Raw genomic sequence first — 24262 nt, 5'->3', positions numbered from 1 at the left:
TTTCCGCATCATGCTTAAGGACAGAGTTTGGTTATATATAGTCGAACCCAACCCGACCACAGACGCAAACAACCTGCCATACAGGCCAGGAAAACCGGCCGCAAAAGCTGGAAAGCTGCTACGACACGTTGGAGAGAAGCCCAAAAGCATGAAGCACACTGGAGGAAATTCAGGGGCGCTATTCGGATAAAAAAGAATAAAATAATATATTTTTTATTAAAAAATTATTTAACTATATTATTCAATTTACAAATTTTCTTTTCATGTCCCTTTATAACAAACCCTTCAAGTTGTTCTAGATAGACTTCTTCTTCTAAATCTGCATTCAAGAATACAATTTTTATATCCATTTAATAAATTTCTAAATTGTGTAAAACTGCAACAACAATCAACATTCTTATAGACGTGATTCTCGTCATCGGGGAGTAGGTATCAAAGAAATCTAGCCTCTCTTTCTGACGATAGCCTTTAGCTACTAAACGAGTCTTATATTTATCAATAGTGCCAGCAGCCTTCAATTTTCTTTTGAAGATCCATTTGTATCCAATTGGTTTATTTCCAGGAGGTAAGTTCACCAATACCCACGTATTGTTTTGCATAATGGATTCTATTTCAGTATTGATAGTTTCTTACCAATATGAAGCATCAGATGAAGACATAGTTTCATTAAAGGTTTCAAACACATCTTCTAACATATAAGTTACAAAATCTGGTCCAAAAGAGTTAGCTTTCTTGACTCTTTTGCTTCTTCTAGGTTGAAATTCAATTTCTTGATCATCTTGACATTTCAAAGAACTTGTTTCATAATTTCTTTTGGTACCACCATCATTGTGTCTTTCTTCCTTAAAAGGAAATATATTCTCAAAGAATTTAGTTTCAATAGATTCCATAATTGTGTTGTTATTAATATCAGGAATTTTTGATTTAATAACTAGGGATCTATAGGCTGCACTATGCAACGCATAGCCTATAAAGACATAATCAATAGTTTTAGGTCCAAGTTTAATTCTTTTTGGTAAAGGAACTTGTACCTTTGCTAAACACCCCCACATTTTCAAGATTTTGTAAGAGGGTTATTTCCCATTCCACACTTCATAAGGAGACTTATCAGTCTTCTTATGTGAAATTCTATTCAATATTAAATTTACAATAAACAAAGCTTTCCCCCACAAATTATGGGATAATCCCAAACTATTTAACATGCAATTAACTATGTCCTTCAACGTTTGGTTCTTTCTTTCAACTACACCATTTTGTTGTGGTGTATAAGGTGCTGTCATTTGATGGATTATACCATGAACCTCACAAAACTCAAAAGAGATGATGATTCATACTTACCACCTCTATCTGATCTTAGCACCTTTAATTTCTTTCCAAGTTGATTTTCAACTTCTGCCTTATATGTTATATAAACATCTAAGGTCTCATATTTACTATATAGTAAATATATATAACAGTATCTACTACAGTCATCAATAAATGTGACAGTATTTTTTACCACTTCTAGTAGGAGTACTTTTTATGTCACAAATATCACTGTGAATTAAATCAAGCAATTCACTGTTTCTTTCCACTGATGGAAACGACTTTCTTACAAACTTTGATTCAATACAAACTTCACATTTATGTCTTTTATCAATGCTAAAGTTAGACAATAGTCCTAAATTTACCATTCTTTGTAGAGAACGATAATTGACATGCCCCAACATTGAATGCCAAACATCACACAACTCAACAATATAAACATAAGAGTTATTCTTCTTATTATTATTCTTAGGAACTTGGGCTTATACATTGAGTTTAAACATGCCATCATGTAGATAGCCTCTTCCCACATACAAACCCCTCTTAGTCAAAGTAAATTTGTTTGATTCAAATACAAACTTGAACCCATATTTGTTCAACATAGTTTCAGAAACTAAATTCTTTCGAATTTCAGGCACATGCTAGACATCAGTGAGGGTAAGTATTTTGTCAAAGATCCATTTCAACAAGACCTTGCATTTTTCTTCCACGATAGAAGCTGAAGCATTCCCCATATACAACTTCTCAGTGCAGTCTAATTTTTCATAAGTGATGAACAGAGACTTGTCCCCACAAATGTGTCTCGTGGCCCTGTGTCAATCCACCAGCCCTTGTTATCAGTAACCGTGCAAGCATCAGAAGCGATTGTAACAAGATTGTCATCTTCCATCACATTGGCCTGACTAGGCTTGGTTTTGCGCTGGTTGTTGCCAGAGCTTTAACCCTTTTTGTGTCAATAGTCAGCAGCTCCGTGACCTGTCTTTCCACACACCCAACAACTGCCTTGGATGCGTTTGTTAACAACATTTTTAGGACCCAGGTGCCCACTCTTCTTCGTAGCTTGTTGATTTTTGGGTTGGGACCTTGGAGTCTCAGCAATATCGGCCCTTGTTTCAAACTTGTGAGATATTTTATCTTCCTTTCTGTTGTCCTCTTCAATACGAAGTCTAAGGGCTAGATGCTCCATAGACAACTCTTTTCGCTTGTGCTCGAGATAATTCTTGAAATCTTTCCGCGAAGGTGATAATTTCTCAATCACTGTGCAAATCATTTGCAACTCTTCCATCTGGTTGACTACCAATTTGGTATCAACCATTTTGAAGTCTAAAAACTTTCCCACAAGAAATTTCTTAGTGCCAGCATCTTCCAGTTTATATTTTTTGTCTAAAGCTTCCCACAGTTGCCTAGACGTTTGATAGGCATTGCAATAGACATTGTAAAGTGAATTCGTCAACTCACTCAAAATATAATTCCGACAAAGGAAGTCAGAATACAGTTAGGCTTCTTTGCCAGCTTCAGTTTCGGTAGGACTATTTTCTTCGGGAGTAACCGGGCAGTCCTCCTTAAGGATATGAGCTAGGTTCAGTGTGGTGAGGTAAAACACCATTTTCTGTTGCCATCTTTTAAAATCTTTGCCATTAAACTGTTGTGGCTTTTCAACATGTGGAGTTGCCTTGGCGATAGTAAGCCCAACAACAATGGCAGTGGCTGCAGTAGGCACGGTGGCCAGAGTTATGGTCGGAGCAGCGATTGGGGCAACAAAGGAGGTTGAGCGAGCATCGTCGGTAGCCATTATAGTCTAAAATTCTGTCTTTAGATTGTTGGGATATTCCAACAATATTAATAAAAACTGGTACAGTAAAACAACAAATAATGGCCTAAGAATACAACACTGCTAAAACTGAAGCTGCCAAAGAAGTCTGACTGTATTCTGACTTCCTGTGTCAGAATTATATTTTGAGTGGGCTGACAAATTCACTCTACAATGTCTATTGCAATGCTTATCAAACATCTAGGCAACTGTGGGAAGCTTTAGACAAGAAATATAAGCTGGAAGATGCTGGCACTAAGAAATTTCTTGTGGGGAAATTTTTAGACTTCAAAATGGTTGATACCAAATTGGTAGTCAACTAGATGAAAGAGTTGCAAATCATTATTAGTGATTTGCACAGTGAGAGAATGGCCATTAATAAACCATTCCAAGTCGCTGTTGTGATTGAGAAATTACCACATTCGTGGAAAGATTTCAAGAATTATCTCAAGCACAAGCGAAAAGAGTTGTCTATGGAGCATCTAGCCCTTAGACTCCGTATTGAAGAGGACAACAGAAAGGGAGATAAAATATCTCACAAGTTTGAAACAAGGGCCGATATTGTTGAGGCTCCAAGGTCCCAACCCAAAAAGCAACAAGCTAAGAAGAAGAGTGGGCACCTGGGTCCTAAAAATGTTGTTAACAAACGCATCCAAGGTAGTTGTTGGGTGTGTGGAAAGACAAGTCACGGAGCTGTTGACTGTCAACACAAAAAGGGTCAAAGCTCTGGCAACAACCAACGCAAAACCAAGCCTAGTTAGGCTAATGTGATGGAAGATGACAATCTTGTTGCAATCGCTTCTGATGCCTGCATGGTTAATGATAACAAGGGCTAGTGGATTGACACAGGGGCCACGAGGCACATTTGTGGGGACAAGTCTCTGTTCACCACTTATGAAAAATTAGACTGTACTGAGAAGTTGTATATGGGGAATGCTTTAGCTTCTACTGTGGAAGGAAAAGACAAGGTCTTGCTAATATGGGGATAAATGTATTTATATTAAAAACATAAATCACGAATATGTCATTGTGTGCTTGTATGTAGATGATATGTTGATAGTGGATACTAACAGAAATATCATAGAATTTACAAAGAAGATATTGAATTCTAATTTTGACATGAAAGACCTTGGTCTTGTCGATGTTATTCTTGGAATTCGAATAATCAGAAATTCTGAAGGATATGTGCTATCTCAGTCACACTATATGGAAAAAGTGTTGAGAAAATATGGTCGTTATGAAAGTAAGTCAGCAGTTACTCCATTTGATCCAAATTCTAAGTTGAAAAAGAATATTGGTGAAGGTGTATCTCCTTTAGAATACTCAAAGGTCATTGGAAGTTTGATGTACATAATGAATTGTACAAGACTTGATATTGCCTACTCAGTAGGTAGATTGGCAAGATACACGAGCAATCCTAGACATGATAATTGGGTTGAACTAGTCAGGGTACTTAGATACTTAAAGTACATAATTGACTATGGATTAAATTATAAGAGGTATCCACCGGTATTGGAAGAATTTAGTGATGCTAATTGGATATCTGATAGCTTAGAGACTAAATCTACCAGTGGATATGTATTCACTTTAGGTGGTGCTGCTATGTCATGGAAGTCTTCAAAACAAACGTGTATAGCACGATCTACAATGGAATAAGAGTTTATAGCTCTTGATAAAGCAAGTGAGGAAGTAGAATAGCTTCACCATTTTCTTGAAGACATTCTATTGTGGCCAAAGCCTGTAAACACTTATATTGTGACAACTTAGCTGCTTCGATGAGAGCTAAGAACAGTGTCTACAATGAAAAGTCAAAGACATATAAGGCGCAAGCATAATACAATAAGACAACTGCTCACCAATAGAATAATTTCCATTGATTATGTGAAGTCGAAAGAAAATATAGCAGATCTTTTAACAAAATGAGTGACCAGAGAGTAGGTCACATATACAACCAAAGGAATGGGGCTAAAGCCTGTGAATGAATTATCCAATGGTAACCTAACCTAGTTGACCGAAGATCCCAAGATCTAGATTAAATAGGCAAATTGACTGGAATAATTCATAGTTAACATACTGAGAAACTTCTAGTTTCTTCCCATTTTTGAGGTGGAATTAGAGTGTGTGTTCTGTCGGTGTTTAAGGTAATATTGATATCCTACTTAAGAGGAGTAGTGACAGAGTACTCTTAATCAGTATTTACCTATATGAGAGTAGAAGTGGGTCATTTCTATGAGAATTGTTCTAATGGCTTGGGTTCTCTAGAGCTCTCATGAATTCAGGATGTTGTCCAGAACCAAAATGGACACAATCGTATAGAACTCAATAGTATAAGATGAGTTGTGTGTGATATCTATTGTCTAGATTTACCACAAGAAGGATAGTTCAAGAGCTAGCCTCACTATTTCTTCGGTAAGTTTGATAGATACTCACTAAGAAAGGTTCAAGTCCAAAAGACACCTTACCAGATACATAATTTATCTGTTTGCTCTCTATGGTCTCGTGTCAATTTGTTTTGTTTTGCCTTAGCACACATGTGAGGGATTGTTGTGTGTGAGTGTATATGTGCTAAGTGTGTAGTGTTAATTGTCCCACATTTCTTGGTTAAGAGAAAGGAAGTGGATATAAATAGTCCAAGTCACGAACTTGGGTTTGGGCCCTAAGGGGCACCCAAATTTTGTGAGCAGGCAAACCCATACCCACACACGCGCACTGCCACTGCCGCCACTGCTGTTCTCATCTGGTTGGTTCGGATAAAAAAGAATAAAATAATATTTTTTTATTAAATATATATATATATATTTTCTTTTATCCAAATAGCACTCCCGAATTTCCTCCAGCATGCTTCGCGCTTTCAAGCTTCTCTCCAACATGTCGCGGCAGCTTTCCAGCTTTTGCGGCCTATTTTCCCGGTCTGTCTAGCAGGTTGTTTGCATTTGTGGTCGGGTTAGGTTCGGCTATATATAACCGTACTCCGTCCTTGAGCATGATGCGAAAATTCTGCTCTCCAACCCAACTCGTTCCACAGTTCACCGGAGAGCTCTTCTATCCAACTGAAAGCCAAGAGCCCAGTTCGTTTTCAAGTCTTCCTTTCTTGTCCAAAACAGAGAGCAAAATACCATTACAGTTCTACTAGCTCCGGCCGTCGAGGCTGTTGTTCTACCGGAGAGGTCATTTCATCCTGCTAAGACTGTTGCTGTAGTCTGCTAGCTGTTGGTGCAAGGCGAATCTACAACAATATTAATAAAAACTGGTACAGTAAAACAATAAACAATGGTCGAAGAATACAACACTGTTGCAACGAACATAAAAGATAGTGGAATATTTTAGGTTGAGTCGCGCCTATGCGCTGTCCTGAGGACATATTTGCCCTGCACCGACAGCTAGCAGACTACGGCAATAGTCTTAGCAGGATGAAACGACCATAGGCGCGACTCAACCTAAAATATTGGAGAGAAGCTAGACAGACCGGGAAAATAGGCCGGGAAAATAACCTGCTAGACAGACCGGGAAAATAGGCCGCAAAAGCTGGAAAGCTGCCGCGACATGTTGGAGAGAAGCTTGAAACGACAGCTAGCAGACTACGGCAATAGTCTTCCTTTCTTGTCCAAAACAGAGAGCAAAATACCATTACAGTTCTACTAGCTCCGGCCGTCGAGGCTGTTGTTCTACCGGAGAGGTCATTTCATCCTGCTAAGACTGTTGCTGTAGTCTGCTAGTTGTTGGTGCAAGGCGAATCTACAACAATATTAATAAAAACTGGTACAGTAAAACAATAAACAATGGTCGAAGAATACAACACTGTTGCAACGAACATAAAAGATAGTGGAATATTTTAGGTTGAGTCGCGCCTATGCGCTGTCCTGAGGACATATTTGCCCTGCACCGACAGCTAGCAGACTACGGCAATAGTCTTAGCAGGATGAAACGACCTCTCCGATAGAACAACAGCCTCGGATGACCGGAGCTAGCAGAACCGTAATGGTATTTTGTTCTTTGTTTTGGACAAGAAAAAAAGACTTGAAAACGAACTGAGCTCTTGGTTTTCAATTGGACAGAAGAGCTCTTTGATGAACAGTGGAACGGGTTGGGTTGGGTTGGAGAGCAGAATTTCCACATCATGCTTAAGGACGAAGTTCGGTTATATATAGCCGAACCCGACCCGACCACGGATACAGACAACCAGCCAGATAGGCCGAAAAAACTGGCCACAAAAGTTGGAAAGCTGTCGCGACACGTTGGAGAGAAACCCGGAAGCACGAAGCACACTGGAGGAAATTTGGGGGTGCTATTTGGATAAAAGAAAAAATAAAAATAATATATATTAATTATATTTTTAATAAAAAATATATTATTTTATTCTTTTTTATCCAATCCGAACCGACCAATTGACTGAATGAACGGCGACGCGTGCATGTTGGTATGGGTTCGCCCAATCAACAAAATTTGGGTTCCCCTTAGGGCCCAAACCCAAGTTCATGACTTGGGCTATTTATACCCGCTTCCTTTCTCTTAACCAAGCAAAGACTTGGTATGTTAATGTTCATGTATGATTGGCATAGATCAACAACAACAACAAATCTACATATAATCGTCTGCTTTTATGTGAATACTCAATTTAAAATTAGGTAAATATGAATAGGATATACATGCCACAATTCCTGATATTACACAGCCGTTCATAGAAAAATACAAATAAAATCACTACATATTTTAATACCATACAGTAAAAAGGTTGCATGTGAGGGGGAGTAAATTTGTAAGCAAACAAAAACTTGTAATCTAAGATGGGAACAAATCATATCTGTACATCCAATAAACTTCAAGAGAAGTGAGATTCCACCTTGCATGATATCCATTCCGCAAATGATGGATAATATAGATCTTTGAAATTGTTCAGTGGACGAGCTATCAATGCAAATAATCGCCTAACTGCAACTTGATCTCCACTAATTATTCCATTGGTTAGAATCTGTGATTTTTTCAAGACATCCGATCAATATCACAGTGTGTTACCACTGAAATTGGAATCTAGCAAAGATATATAGGCATCACTATTTTGAACCTTTGTAGCCAGCTGCAAGCCTGCCTCCAAAAGAACAGGGCCAGAGGATGTATCTAATGCAGTCCGGACAGCAGATACTAGTTGGGCCTAAATACCATACAAATTAAACCGTTGGTATAAATCCATACAGAAAGAAGTCAAAGAAAAATGCAGAAACATAATATGTTATTCTTTCTAAAACCATTCCCTGGAGCTGGTATCAAATTATAAACAGATTTAAGTAATGAAAAACTTAAATCTTTCAAAGTTTGGGAAAAGTGAGAAGGCAATCTAATGCAAGCTCAGTCAACATACCTGATACTGTTCAAGTAGAAGGTGTCCTGGAAGATCAGGATCAGGTATCATTTCAAACTGTGATTCACAAAAAACAAGATAAAAATAAACTATCAGAACATTGTTTTTATATATTTAGGAATCTCAGCATGGTGGTCTAGAATTCATGTCATCAGCCCCACCTTCTGGGATCAAAGGCTTGTGATTGGAGGAATCTCAGCATGATACTAAGTGAAATAGGAAGTGGAAAGACATCAAATTGAAGCAACAGAAATTTTTCCCCAAATTAAAGGCCATCAAGCATGTAAAGAATGAAAAACAAGATCATAAATAGCAATCATTGCACGGTGTCACTTCCATAGGAGCAGGTTAGTCCTTAACTTGGATACCTGTCCACTTTCAGCACTTTTTGTAATTTTCCTTTTGAAGGGGAAAAAACTACAAAGCTTGGCAGAACACATCAGGAAGTTTCTCACAATCAGTTTAATGGAATGAAGAATGGGCAAAACAGAGTCATGGAGCATTGCCAAGTGAAGACTGCATGCCCAAACCATCTCAACTGATTTTTCTCTCATTTTATCTTCAATATATGCCATGCCCTATCATGTTATTGATTCATTAGTTCCTACCCATCTTTTTCTAGTTCCCCCATGAATCCATCATAGCAACCTTATCTCACCAGCATTTCAGGAATATTTTGTTTCTTCTTTGCCCACACTGCATAACATAAAGGACTGGTCTGGTCTTACATCTGTTTTGTAATTTTTTCTTTTTAATCTAACAAATATGAGTCAACTACACAAGACACTAGAAGCATACCTCCATCTATGGCAAAGATATTTTCCTTGATTTATGGTCTTGATTCACGACACTCCCTCTCAAACTGGTGAATAGACATTATTCATTCCCAGCTTGGTTATAATCTTGTGGAAGACATGAGGAGTCCCTTGGTTAGAACATCAGCTAACTAGGATCCACTTGGTATATAGAGAGTACAAATAAGCCCTCTGTCCAGTTTCTCTTTAATAAAATTGTTTCAATTATTAGTATATATTATAATTATTATATGTGTGTTTTATTTTGTAATTATATTAACCCCATAGGTTTAAGGCCCATTATGTTTATTATAAATAACAAATTAAAAGAGGCTAATCTCTTAGTTTTTTCTCATAATTATTTTCTCACAAAAATGTCGGTCAATCTCAATGCGTCTTGTTCGATCATGCTATACAGGACTGAGTGCAATGCTAATACCAGACTTATTATCACAATAGAGTTTCACAAGGCTGTCCCACTTAAGTCCCAAGTCTTCAACAATAATTTTCAACCATAGCAACTCACATATACCTTGTGCCATTGCTCGAAATTCCGATTCTGCACTCGACCTAACCACAACAGTATGTTTTTTACTCATTCAAGTAGCTAGATTTCATCCCAAAAAAGTATAATACCCTATGGTAGACCTCCTATCAACCATTGAACTTGCATAATCTATATCGGTATAGGCCTCTAGGGTAAGTTTAGCCCCTTTTTTGAACAAAATTCCTTTTCGTAGGGTTCCTTTGAGGTAATGCAGAATTCTATAGACTGTTTGCAGGTGAAACTCTTTGGGTTTGTGCATAAACTGACTTACTATGCTCACTACATAGACTATGTCCGGTTTTGTGTGAGATAGATAAATCAACTTGCCAACTAATCTTTGATAGGCTTCTTTGTTTGTATCCTTGTCTCCCTTTGCTTCTCCCAATTTATGATTAGGATCAATCAAGATGCTAACTAGTTTGCAAACCATTTTCCTTGTGTCCCTCAAAAGGTCAAGAACATACTTGTTTTGAGATATGAATATCCCATGCCTACATCGTGCCACTTCAATATTTAGGAAATATTTTAAATTCCCTAGTTCCTTGATCTCAAACTCCTCAACTAAACATTTGCCCAAGTTTTGCCTCTCATTTCATCATTTCCTGTCACTATAATGTCATTAACATAAACAATAAGAGCTGTGATAAAATCTGAACCTAAGTGTTTTATGAATAGAGTGTGGCCCCCTTGGCTCGATTTGTAACCCATGGCTTTGCATTACTTTGAAAAATCTCTCGAACCAAGCTCTAGGTGACTATTTTAGGCCATATAGTGCCTTCTTGAATCTACAAACATTAGTTCCAGGTCTGTTTTTGTTGAATTCTGGGGGTATGTCCATATAAATTTCCTCCTCAAGGTCCCCGTGCAAGAAAACATTCTTCACATAAAACTGTAACAAAGGCCAATCAAAGTTAACTATTAGGGATAAGAGAATTCTCACTGTGTTCATTTTGGCTACCGGGGCAAAGGTTTCTTGGTAGTCTATTCCATATGTTTGGGTATAACCCTTAACTACTAACCTAGCCTTATATCTTTCAAATGTCCCATCTGCTTTATACTTGATTGTGAAGACCCGTTTGCACCCAACAAGTTTCTTCCCTTTTGCTAAATCCACAATTTCTCATGTATTATTCCTCTCAAGAGCCTGCATTTCAACATTCATGGCATTCCTCCAATTTTCACAGTTTAAAGCCTCTGATAATGTGGTAGGAATGGATGTTGTATGTATGTTTGTAAGAAATATTCTATGAGATAGAGAGCATCTTTTAAATGATACAAAGTGAGAGAGTGGATATAACAGATGTTTTGTGCACTCTCTAATCACGGCAAAGGTAGTCCTTGGAGAGACAAATGGTAGAGCCCCTAACCTTAAGGAGTCTTAGTGGTGGAAAGAAGAGGTACAATTGAAAATTAAAAATAAGAAAACTTGCTATAAGGCTATATATTAGTGCAACAATGAAGAAAATCAAAAAAATTATAAAGAAGCAAAAAATGCAGCAAAAAGAGTTGTTAGTGAAACAAGTTCAAAAGCATATGAGAATCTATATAAACGAATTGATACAAAAGATGGAGAAAGAGATATATATAAATTAGCTAGAGCAAGAGAAAGAAAAACAAGAGATTTAAATCAAGTGAAATGCATAAAAGATGAAAATCAAAATGTATTAGTGAATGAGGGAGCGATTAAGGAGAGATGGAAGGAGTATTTCACAGAATTATTAAATGATGGTGGCAACACAAGAGTTAGGTTGGGACATCTTAGTAATTCCGAAGGGAACATGAGCTATACATTTTATCGACGCATAAGTTCAAATGAAATAAAGCAAGCATTAAAAAAAATGAAAAATCATAAGGCGGTGGGACTGAATAATATACCAATAGAAGCATGGAAATGCATGGGAGAAGAGGGTATCTCCTGGCTAACGAAATTATTTAGCGCGATCCTTAAATCAAAAAAGATGCTAGATGAGTGGAGGAAGAGTACTTTGGTTCCTATATACAAGAACAAATAAGATGTTCAAAACTGTGAAAATTACAAAGGAATTAAGTTAATGAGTCATACCATGAAACTTTGGGAGAGAGTAATAGAGCAAAGGCTCGGAAAAGAAATAGAGGTCTCAGAAAATCAGTTTGGTTTCATACCTGGTAAGTCAACAAAGGAAGCTATATACCTGTTGAGGCGCCTAATGGAAAGGTATCGGGTTCATCAAAATGACCTACATATAGTGTTTATAGATATAGAAAAAGCCTATGATAGGGTCTCTAGAGAAATATTATGAAGAGTTTTAGAGAAGAAATGAGTCCGAATAGTCTATATACAAGCCCTTAAGCACATGTATCACAATGCAGAGACAAGGGTCAGAACATGCGGAGGGGATACTGAACCGTTTAAAATTACAATAGGACTGCATCAAGGTTCTGCACTAAGTCCATACTTATTTGCTCTAGTAATGGATGAACTCATTAAAGATATTCAGACAGAGGTGCCATGGTGTATGTTATTTGCAGACGACATAATGTTGGTGATGAAACAAAAGAAGGAGTGAACACTAAGCTTTAGTTGTGGAGAAACAATTTAGAATCTAAGGGATTTAAATTAAGTAGAAAGAAAACAGAATATATGGAATGTAAATTTAGTAAAAATGCAAGAGTGGAGGATGTTATAATAAAATTAGAAGACCAAATCTTACAAAGAAAATACCATTTTCGATATTTGGGATCAGTGATTCAAAAAGATGGAGAAATTCACGAGGATGTCACACATAGAATTAAGGCAGGTTGGCTAAAATGGAGAAATGCATCAAGGGTGTTATATGATGGTAAAATCCCATTAAAACTGAAAAGAAAATTTTATAAGACAACTATAAGACCAGTCTTGTACTATGACTCAGAATGTTGGGCAGTCAAATACTAGCATAAGCAAAAGACGAGCGTAGCGGAGATGAGGATGTTAAGATGTATGTGCGGTCATACAAGAAAAGATAAAATTAGAAATGAAATTATTCATAATAAGGTAGGAGTAGTGCTAATTGAGAAAAAGATGAGAGAGACTAAACTAAGATGGTTTGGTCATATGAGAAGGAGACCAAAAGACGCTCATGTGAGGAGAGTTGATGAAATGGAATAATTAGTCAAAAAAAAGAGGTAGAGGTAGACCCAAGAAGACTTTGGGAGAGACATTAAAATTTGATATGAAGTGTATGGACCTAAATGAAAATATGACAAAAGATAGAAATACATGAAAGTCTAGAATTCATGTAGCCGACCCCACATAGTGGGATAAAGGTTGGATATGTTGTTGTTGTTGTGCTATAGGAAGGTCAATATCATCCATTGAATCAATATTAGAAGATGAGTCAATAAATGTTACCTCATTTCTAGGCATTGGAACTGATGATAGGTACAACCTTGGTTCGGGTTCTAGATTATTTCTTCTTGAGGAAATCTGGAGAAACCGTTTGTCAATGACGGTCTCCTCCCCGACAGTTTGGAGAGCAGGTTAGAGGGAGGATTTAGGTCCATGAGCTTGTAAGGTAGAGTCAAGTGCAGATTCGGGCAGTAGGTCAAGAAAAGGTTCAAATGCAAGTTGTTCAAGTAGAGGTTTAGGAGCTGGAGTTGGCCGTAGAAAGTTAGGAAGGAGAAGCTCATCCTTATCTTCCACACTTGAGGTCTCCCTCTGAAGAGAAGGGCGAGTAAAATAGGGTTTAATTTCAACAAAGATAACATCTGCCAAAATAAAAAATAAAAATTAGTCAAAGGATGGTAGCATTTGTACCCTTTTGTGTAAAAGAATAGCCCATAAAGACACACTTAAGAGCTCTAGGGTCCAACTTCCCCCGATGAGGGCTATAAACATGAACAAATGAAACACACCCAAATACCTTAGGACTAAGTTGATTTGTGGTAAGAAGAGTAGGATAGAAGTGAGATAAGATTGCCATTGGAGTTTGAAAATGTAACACTTGAGAGAGTAATTGGTTTATGACATGAGTGGTTGTGAGGACAACTTCCCCCTCAAATTGTTTAGGCACATTTTTGTGAAAAAACAATGACCTAGTAGTATCTAGAAGATAACTGTTCTTTCGTTCTGCAATCACATTTTGTTGAGGGGTAGAAACACATGAGGATTCATGAATAACTCTCCATTGAAGGAAATAGTGGGAAAGGGTTTGGTTGAAATAATCCATCACATTGTCTGACCAAAACCGTTTGATTTGTGCCCCAAATTGATTGCGGATCATAGAAAAGAAATTGGGAAGAATATCACTCACATCATATTTAAATTTAAAAAGAAAGACCCATGTAACTCTTGTGCAATTATCAATGAACGAAACAAACTAGCGTGCCTCAGAAATATTTGGAATGGTTGATGGACCCCAGATATCACTATGAATCAATTCAAAAGGAGTAAGACATATGTTATTACTAGCTGAAAAAATAGCATGTCTATGTTTAACAAACTCATAGACATCACAATGAAACTCTCTAATATCAAGGTTTTGAAACAACAAAGGGAACATGATTTTAAGAGTAAAAAAAACAGGATGTCACAGCTTGTAATGATGCAGCCAAATAGTATCCTTGTGGGGTATATGTGGTTTTGGAAGATATGTTAAAGGTTGCTTCCACCTGCCAATAGATAATTTCTTAGATTTCTCAAGACAGTATAAGCCATCCCGTTCCTTAGCATGTTCAATCATTAGTCCTGAGTCCTTGACTTGAAACCAATAACAAGACAGAAGAAAAAACACTTTGCAATTAGTGTCATAGGATAGCTTGGATATGGAGATTAGGTTGGTGGACAGTTTAGGCATATGAAGGACATTTTTTAGGGTCAAGGAATGGTTGATTTTGATCTCTCCTATTCCAGCTACTATGATCAAAGAACCATCAACTATAGCAATTTTTCGATTGCAAGAACAGGGTGAGTATGAGAGAAAAAACTGGGAGGAAGGAGTCATATGGTTTGTGGTTTCGGAGTCAATAATCCATGAGTCTTTAAGGGATGTATCAAAAGCATTTAAAGCATGTGAAATTGAGGTTTTACCTAATTGTTGCAGTGAGCATGTACCTAAAGAGGATGGTTCCTCAAGGGTACTTAAAAAGTATCGTAGCCTTTTAATCTCCTCCTTGTTGAATTCTTTTGGTTCATGGGATTGTTTTCCTCTATAGATTTGCCATATTAACTTACCCCTAGCTCCTATGCTGATGTTGCTCGCCTCTATTTCCCCATTCCTTGCTTGGTGGCTTTCCATATAGCTTCCAGCATATCTCCCTAGTACGCCATGATTTCTTGTAGAAAGTACACCACATATTCTCACAGTTGTCATTGTCCATGGATTTGAGACCTGTTTTTCTATTTTCTCCCGGTAGTTGGTCCTTCTTAAACCCACAATTTCCTCCTCCTTTTGCCACCATTGTTAAGGCCTCAACTAGTTTAGAGTCCAACATGACACCCCACCTGCTTTCCTCAACTATAATAATTTAAATCACTTCATTAAGTGAATGTAAGTCATCCTTGCCTAGGATTTGAACTCTCACCTGATCATACTCCACATTTAGGCCTACAAGAAAATCATTGTCTATAAAAGCTTTCAAGGTGGTTGCATCATCACTGTTCTTCATCTCAATTACCCTGTAGTGATCCATTTCATGCCATAGTCCCTTTAGGAAATTAGCATACTCGGTGACAGTTCTGTTATCTTGCTTTGCTATAGCTATTTTGGTATTCAACTCGTAGATCTGGGCTGCATCCTTCACCTTCGAGTAGGTTTGTTGGATAGACTCCCAAACCTCTTTCTTGTTGACAAAAACATGCATGTATCACTAATTTTGGGAGTCACGGAACTCCACAGCCATGCAATGATCATGGAATCTTCTTCATCCCATGTTGCATAGGTTGGATCTCCTTTCTTTGGTCTGGTTTCTATAAAATGGTTAATCTTCCCTTTTCCTTTCAAAATGGTTTGAATCAATTGGGACCATTTAAGATGATTTCTTCCATCCAACCGATAGGCAACATTGATTGGTTGTAGTTCTCCTAACAGTTGACGCATCATGAGTGCCGATGTTTCTCTTGTATCGTGGGAACTAGCTTCATCAGTGGTGGCTAACATCTTTGGTTAGTGGGAAGGGCCAATGGAAGAATGGGAAATAACGTACTATTGCAACAATGAAGGTTGCTCATGATGGTTGTCAGTAGCAACAAAAGAGTAGTCAGCGATGAAGGCTCAGAAAGAAGAGTCATAGGGTTTCTTAGACTATGATACTATGTGAAAAAGAGAGAAACAATGTTGAACAAGATAGAAAAGAGAGAAAACCCTTTTTAGGAGTAGAACACTATATTAGGTCTAGCATTCTTCTATTGAAATTTATAGTAAGTTGTACAATAATTAAGGCTACAATTAAGGCCTAAATAATAGCTAATTACATCTAATCACATGCTAATTGACAAATCTTCTTTCCCTAATTTATGGCATAGATACTTTCCTTGATTTATGGCAAATCTTCTTTCCTTGATTTATGGCAAAGATAGTTTCCTTGATTTATGGTCTTGATTCACGATAGAAACCACTCAAGTTTAGCTAATTTAAGGTCTTCGATACTTTATGAAAAGCAAAAAATACTGAACAGCCTTTAATATGGACTGCCTTTTTGTTCATATTTTGGTTTTTACTAAAGCTACAAACACTTAATTCTTCTATAATTTAAACCTAAAGTAATTGGAAAATCACGTCACTTACAATTCTCCTGACTATAGTTGCTCCCCTATACATGTACCAGTTTGATATTGTCATGTACCTAGGGTTTTAAGGGATAATTGGGAGGAATTGAGGGAGAGTGGTAAAAAGAAATGGGGAAGGAATTTAGGAAGAACAGAGACAGAGAGACAGATTAAGGAGAATCAAGAGAGAGAGGGAAATTGAGAGAGATAGAAATCAAAATTGTCTCAATAATACTCTTCGATGCCTTGAATTATGCTGGATCAGGTAGTAGTAGTTTGGCGCCAATAGGGCTGCCAAATATTCAAATCAAGTACAACTGAAGGCCGCTACCTTCAAGGTACAACTGTAGGCTAACCTCTAAGTACAATCATATGTATGCTACTAAAAGGTACAATCAAAACTAGCAGCAGGTACATGACAGATATGTGTCTTAGTGAAGTAATTCTGTTCCAAAGCCCATCATAGCAAATCTGTATACGCCAGATCCTAGAATTTCACCAAGTCTACAAAACAATATGAACATAATGTTTTCTTTTCACCATATCTCACCACTAATTTCCTTAATAGATAGATAGTTTTCATTATTGAGAGGCTGACATAATCCAAATTGATTATAGGATAATGTTACGCCAAGTATTAACTATGAGAGATGGGAGATGGGAAGTACATCATAAGTTACAGAAAATAGCCAAAAAAACATATAGGACATCACAAATTGGCCATAGAAATTATTTGACTAAACCATGTTTTTCTATTAATGAACTGCTGATGAAAACCTTTAAGACAGACTTGCAAGAAACCGAAAGTAACAAAAATGAAATCGTACATATACACGGAGAGATTAAGCTTGCTGCTACCTCTTAGTCTCAGTTTACTAATGACCAAAAGCTAAAAGAGGTTTTTATAAATCAAACTTGCAGCAATACCATTGGGACAATAGTTGTTTATATTTAAATTTCAAAGTTTCCAAAAAAGAAAATTTTCAAGGGAATAGAATATTAATAATATATATTCCTAGTGCTAAAAACCCACAAGATTTATGCAACCCACAAGATTTATGCAATAATCAATCTCCCATTATTAGGTATTGCATACCTATCAACATAAGGCATAAGGAACTTGCATATTTGAATACAGATACACATTTGCATTCTGCCCCCTTTTCATTCCAAATTCCATATCTGCATAAAATTATCTCCAAGCTGGAGGCATCTTTTTTTTTTTTTTTTTTTTTTCCAGATGATGGGACCCAATATAAAACTTGGCAAACTAAATATTTGCAATGGTACCAGCCACAACCCCCAATACTCTTGATTAAAGGTAACTCAACAGAAGTTAATAATATAATTATATAGTTGAAGCAAGAGCTTCAAGGTGCTAAAGAAACAGAAAGAAAAAACGAGAGAAGAGGAAGAGAGGTTTCACTGAAAGAATTCTCTTAATTCACAAAAGTTACAGAAATGAAGGGTTAGCTCAATATTTATACTCAGCTATCCTTGATAACAGAAACTTGCAAGTTGATGCAAGTTATAACCTCCTAACTAACAAAGGCAACTGATATAACAGATTACAACAACTTTAACAAACTCCAAACAACTTAACAGCAGCTATAACCGTAGCACAACAGAAAACTACACATAACAAAAATTATCATTATTTTTTTTCTACAATAGTATAATATAATTATATTAAAAAATTAAACACATATACAAAAAACAAACCATGTTTTGTGTTTATATTTAAAATTTTTGGCAAATGACAGCAAACAACGACAGGTTCAGTTTTCAATTTTTTAACTAAAAAGGGAAGTTGAACACCAAAATCTAAAATGGACATTGAAAATTAACACAAAAACTGACAGCAGAATTAAACAGGCTATTAGCAGTTCAAGTGATTTCTAGAATGATAAACAGGCCTACAAGTAATTTAGCAAAAAAGTCAAAGTTAACTACTATTAATACAATTGAACAAAAGCAACTCCTCTAGCATAAATCATGAACTAATAGTTGGAATCCTACAGGACTAACAAGCAGCATTGGACAGACAATACCTTGTCCATAATGGTACTTAGAAGTACCACGCCAATGGGCCGCATGTTCTCAAACTGGATTGTGCTTATCTACAAGTGGTACATGAAAATATGTCTACTTCAATAAATATTTCAAGGATTTAAAAAGATTCAAAGTATTTGAAATATAACAGATATGTGCTTTACAAACCTGATAAGCAAGTGATATTAGCTCTTGCACGTGTAGGACTAGCCAGTCAACAGAGGTTGGTCCATTAGCAGATTGATTTCTTGCCAAAGAGAGATCAAAATGAGCAGGATCCTTCCCAACAGCTGCAGGTAGATGACTCAAGCACCTTCAAAAAAATTAACTCATTTCAGAAGTTACACCAGAAATTGCACATATGGTCCTATTTGCAAGTTAAGTCAATTACACTTCCACACCTCAAAAAACAAGGCAACTCCCCAAGAAAGGGTTCCACAAGTACAACAAAGGCCCGTGAAAGTAATAGATGTTTCAGTTTTCAAGTATGATGCTTTCAAGCTAAAGTTTGTTATAACTCATTTTGACATATAACACATATCTACATTTATATAAAGATTGTAATGTGAATGAGAGTGAAAATAACATCAGTGTGAAAGTTTTGACAGAAATGGTCAGCAGCCTTTCTGGTAAAAGAGTGCATAACAGAAATTATACGAGGAACTTTCCTCCTTTGCCTTTGGGAATATCACTCATGCATGCATACTTGCCATTTAGTTTGTACAGGATCAAAGTGACCAGTATCAACCTGATCTTACAAAAATCAATCAACATAAGTCATTTGTAGCATCAACTTTGGCAATATGTAAAAAGGAGTCTGTGGTGCAAGACATTCCTCGCTTTGTGAAGGTCAAGGGAGGGTTGTTTTTTTATGACTCTCTAGTCATGAAGGAGCAATATTCCTCTTGCTACCAAGGTAAATTATGATATGAAGCAAAGGATCAGTAAAAATAAATCATAGTCCATGAGTAAGCTTTCTGATCCCATATATCCAGGGTCATATGGGCATAACACCATGGTTGTAAGAATATATCACTTTTTGGAGAAGATCCCAGAAACATATTTTATTGAACTTCCAAGTGACACATCAAGGGGATTTTCAATGTAGATGAACAATAATTCATTGATTTGTTTCTGGTTGGTGGCAGGTTCAAAACAAGGCATTTCCACAAATTAATTATAATATACTTATCAAAACAACAGTTATTCACGAACAAGCCAACCACCATAGTCCAACAGTACCATCTTCAAGTGATAACATGGAACAAGAGATTATATAAATGAAGATAGGAAGATGCATAAATATACATATTATATCACTTACAAAGAGAGCAGAAGAAAATAACAATATGATAAGGAAGCCAAAACACGCAATTAAATATATCTTATCACTTAAGAAAGAGCCGACGAAAGTAAAACATGATAAGGAGGCCAAAACCGCATATAATTGTGAAAGATAATTTAATTCATCTGTATAAGTATAGAGATCCATGCAAAATAAGATCCACATACTCAGCAGCAAAAACTCGGGTTCTATATCTGAGATGCTTATCTCTTTCAGCATTTCCACTGGTTGAATCAAATGCATAGCCTTGAAAGGATGAACCTTTAGAGCTAGAAACCATGGTTTCATCATCATCTCCAAGATTTGATGTTGTGTCACCATCAGGACCATTTCCCAATTGGGCATTGGTTGCAGGATCTCTTCCTGTTGATGTAGCAAGAACCTGGATGCAAGAGTTTAAATATACCAAATTCCGGTAACAAATAACCAGTTACTTGAACAATGATTCTAGTAACTTTATAAACAAACGAGATAACAAATTTGTACGGGCAGGTAAGGCCCTGTTCAGTTTTAGAAAACATTTTTTAGTTTTCAACTCCAATTTTACAACTAAAGATGTCCAAACATTTTATGTTTCAAAAAATCATAGCATTCATTTCCAGAAAATTTAGAAAACACCAAAAATGATGTTTCCTAATTCATAATATAAAGTTACTACATTAGAAAACTGAGTTTTCTATTTTCTAATAGGCAATTCAATTATTCAATAAAAAATTTGGAGTTGGAAAACGAAAAATATTTTCTACAACTGAACATGCCCTAAATGTAGCACTGTTACCATCTCATTACCTATTGCAACAGTGCAATCATTTAATGTACAAATTTGTTGAAGTATAATTAACCAACCAAAAAATAGCACATATACACAGAGAGAAGCATACCATGGCACGACAGATTGACAGCCAATGAGATGGACATGAAGGACATGATGCATAAAGCAAACGCATAATTATGTTGCGCACCAAATTTCCAATCCTAGAAAAATAAACTCAAAATGTAAGAATTACTATGAAAATATATCTAAAATATGACTAGTCATAAAAATAGAAACTCCTTTAGTTTCGTCAATGAGATCATTACATAATACATCATTTTTGATATATTTGAAATAAACACTTTAGAAAATTTAAGAATTTCTGAAAGTATAATTACAATAAACTGAAAGCAATATGGAAAATTCAATCAAACATTAAACATTGGGCAGTAAACATTATCAAATAAACCTTAAGGTGCATGTGGCTTGTGCTTCATTGCCCAATGCCACCTAAATGTCATCTTCTAGATATGGCCTATGTAGACACATGACGCATGTACAATATAAAACCAGGGGCACGATAATTCTAAAAAAGGACATGACATGGCATGATCACTTCACCAAATAAAAATATAATAGTTCATGTACATGGACACTTAACAAGTTCCTTCAGTACATTTATTTATCAAAAGTACAAACAAAGATCATTTTCTACAATCTAGATATTGAACTAAAAGGATGAACAAAGAACTTTAAATAAGCAATGAACTCATTCGTTTTTTATTTTCTAAATTCAGATCTCCAATCATGCTTAGTAGTTCAAAATATCCAATGAACGCTTTTTTTTTATTAAAAAAAAGGAATGAATATGCACTAGCATATATAAAAAAAACTACCATATATAAACCCTATAGATATATATATATGCATATATATATGTGTGTTACCATATATAAACCCTAAAATAAAAATAAAAAATCAATGATTGCATGCATTACCATTAACATGTGTGCACCAAGTATAAAAATTGTTTGGTTCAAAATAAAACGACAAATATTACAAGGCACTCGGAAGATTATCCAACACTTGTTGGGAAGTCCCCCATGGTGTCCGAGACAGACATGCCACCTTTCTTTTATTTTTCAGATAGATTAGACATGGCACCTTCTTAGGTATAGCTGCTCTATTGCTGTTATTTTCCGTCTCAATGATCACTAAAAACTTGATACTAATGCTACATTCACTTCCTCATCCACCCACTCTGCATCTGGTGAAGTGCTGGATTCAACTTGCTAGACCACTAGGTAAAATCCTAACATCGAAAACAAAAAGGCAAAGGCACTAGCCCACTCATGAAACATTATAACACCTTCATCCAATTATAAATCAATGTTTTAACAGTTTTTCTAAATTAAATCAAATGTAAAAAGGACTTTTCTGTACTTATTAAATCACAGCATTACACCAATGCAACAATTATTTGCCTTCTTCACAATGTGAATTTGATGATAACCACTGAAGCATAAACATTTAAGGCCCATATTTTCTGCAACCGTGGAACAATATGTGGAGAGCAACATAGCATTTAATTGGAGATAAAGTATACAACATGAGTGAACTTACAACAACACCAACACCATCACCATCAAGCTTTAATCCCACCAGGTGGGGTAGACAAAATAAGTGAACAACAAAAATCACAAGCCTTAATCTCACTGAATAGAGTAAGCTGCATGAGTGCTATACCTCTATCAAACCTTTGACATTATCCACACTTCTATTGAATTTATATTCCATATATTCAATTTCAAACTACTTAACTGCAAACCTTTGGATTCTAGTGTTTCTCCACATTTCAAGTTTATTATTCACACATTTTGTCTCATCAACCAAGACAATGGATACACCAAGGCACTTCTTCTCAGATGTGTTTTATAAGTTCATCCATACAAGAGCAAAGAGGTAAAGGCTTAATACAGATCCTTGAAAACCCACGTATAACTGGAAAAGCCTCATATCTCCTCCACAAGTCCTAACAGACATTTCTACTTGATGATACATGTCCCTAATAATTTGTATACAAGCAATCTGGACTCCTTTCTTCTCGAACTCTTTTCACAATTCTTCTTTGGGGATCAACACAAGTGAAAATACAAAAAATAAAATCAAAAATTACAGAACAATCAGAATACTCAATGAATAAGGTAACGATCAAGATCCTATAATGAGATGTATTAAAATTACGCAAGGATAGTGCAGAGCTAGCATACTCGGTGTCAGTTTCTTCATCAAGCATATGGAACAAAGTATCTTCTATTTGTTCATCAATGATTGAAACCTGTGAACAACAATATCAGCACTTGGATCTAAACAACTGTTACTTGATGAATAATTAGAAACATAAAAAGAAAACTGAAAATCGATGAACCCAACAACCATGTTTGATAGATGTTACAAAAATAAATAAATAAATAGGAACAGAAGAAATTGGATCCTACCAACATAATCAAGGCCACAAGTCTCGAAATATGAGATTATATTTGGATGGATATATTTGAAATCAACAAATTGATAGGCCACCGGTGCAACAAACCTATCATAGGCGTAACAAGCAACTGAAGGCTGGAGGCTGGAATTAAGGGGACCGCACATGCAGGTGTAACAACCAGCATGTGCGCATGGGGAAGGAGGGGTAAAGTTGTAATCCACACTGCTGAAAGAATAATCAGCAGTGTGAATGGGGAATTCTGTTAGGAAAGCGTGGGAAGGGGGTATAAGTAGGATAGGAGATGGAGAATTGATGATCGAGCCTTTGGTAGAGAATTGGGAGAGTTAGGGCCTCTCGAATGCCCTGTTTCATTCTTGTTTTTCTGTTGAAAGGGATTGGAATATATTGGATTGTATTGGAATTCTATTGGAATCCTAACACAAATCTATGTTAAGAGGTAGACCATATCTTATCTATCAAAAAAAGACTTAGAAGAAACGAAGAAAGACACAAGGAGAAGGGATGGAGTTGATGTAATCTAAAGGTCATTGGAATTAGGATTCTATCAAAGTGAATTTGACAAAACTACTTTACCTTATCACTTGAATTACCACACATGATAAGACACTCAAATCCTTACTTACATCAACAACTATTGAATGTTCAGTAATGTCTGCAGACCATTTAATGAATCTGAAGAGGAAATATTCAGAGCTATTCTCAGCATGATAAGTTGATATTAAAGATGTTGGTTATTGAAAAAAAATTGAAGGCATGTTTCCTGATAACCAGATCCATATCCATATCCATTCACTTTGAATCTATGAATACAAACAGAACAAGAGAAAATAGTAGGAAGCAATAAGCCCATGGAAATCGAAACAGTAAGACTACAAGTGATGCTTACAGATCTTATGTAGAAAAAGGTTAGCCATGTCGGACAAAGTAATTCTAAATTACTAACCGGATCTTTTTCTATCAGATGCTGCAGGGTGGACACAGCTAGATGCCTCAAAGTTGGCTGTTGTAAGGAAATGAGTTTTCCTTAGATCCAAGTAAATATTATTGTTTTGAGTAATTTTTAGTA

General features: G+C 36.2%; 1 protein-coding gene across 2 annotated transcripts in view; it reads right to left on the bottom strand.

Annotated features, from left to right (window-relative positions):
* Positions 1-24262, bottom strand: part of LOC127803103 (protein SWEETIE) — a 55555-nt gene that overhangs the window by 9319 nt on the left and 21974 nt on the right. For both annotated transcript variants that reach the window (XM_052339136.1, XM_052339137.1), the window contains exons 29-37: positions 24140-24196; positions 22958-23025; positions 20815-20908; positions 20101-20315; positions 18757-18901; positions 18588-18656; positions 8472-8528; positions 8178-8264; positions 7956-8084 (exon numbers count right to left, since the gene is read on the bottom strand). In XM_052339136.1, the coding sequence (XP_052195096.1) occupies positions 7956-8084; positions 8178-8264; positions 8472-8528; positions 18588-18656; positions 18757-18901; positions 20101-20315; positions 20815-20908; positions 22958-23025; positions 24140-24196 (921 nt within the window). The remainder of the gene's footprint in view (positions 1-7955; positions 8085-8177; positions 8265-8471; positions 8529-18587; positions 18657-18756; positions 18902-20100; positions 20316-20814; positions 20909-22957; positions 23026-24139; positions 24197-24262) is intronic.

The sequence above is a fragment of the Diospyros lotus genome, chromosome 6 (genome assembly GCF_014633365.1).
Source record: "Diospyros lotus cultivar Yz01 chromosome 6, ASM1463336v1, whole genome shotgun sequence".
Classification (NCBI taxonomy): domain Eukaryota; kingdom Viridiplantae; phylum Streptophyta; class Magnoliopsida; order Ericales; family Ebenaceae; genus Diospyros; species Diospyros lotus.
This window is presented reverse-complemented; position numbering and strand designations above follow the sequence as displayed.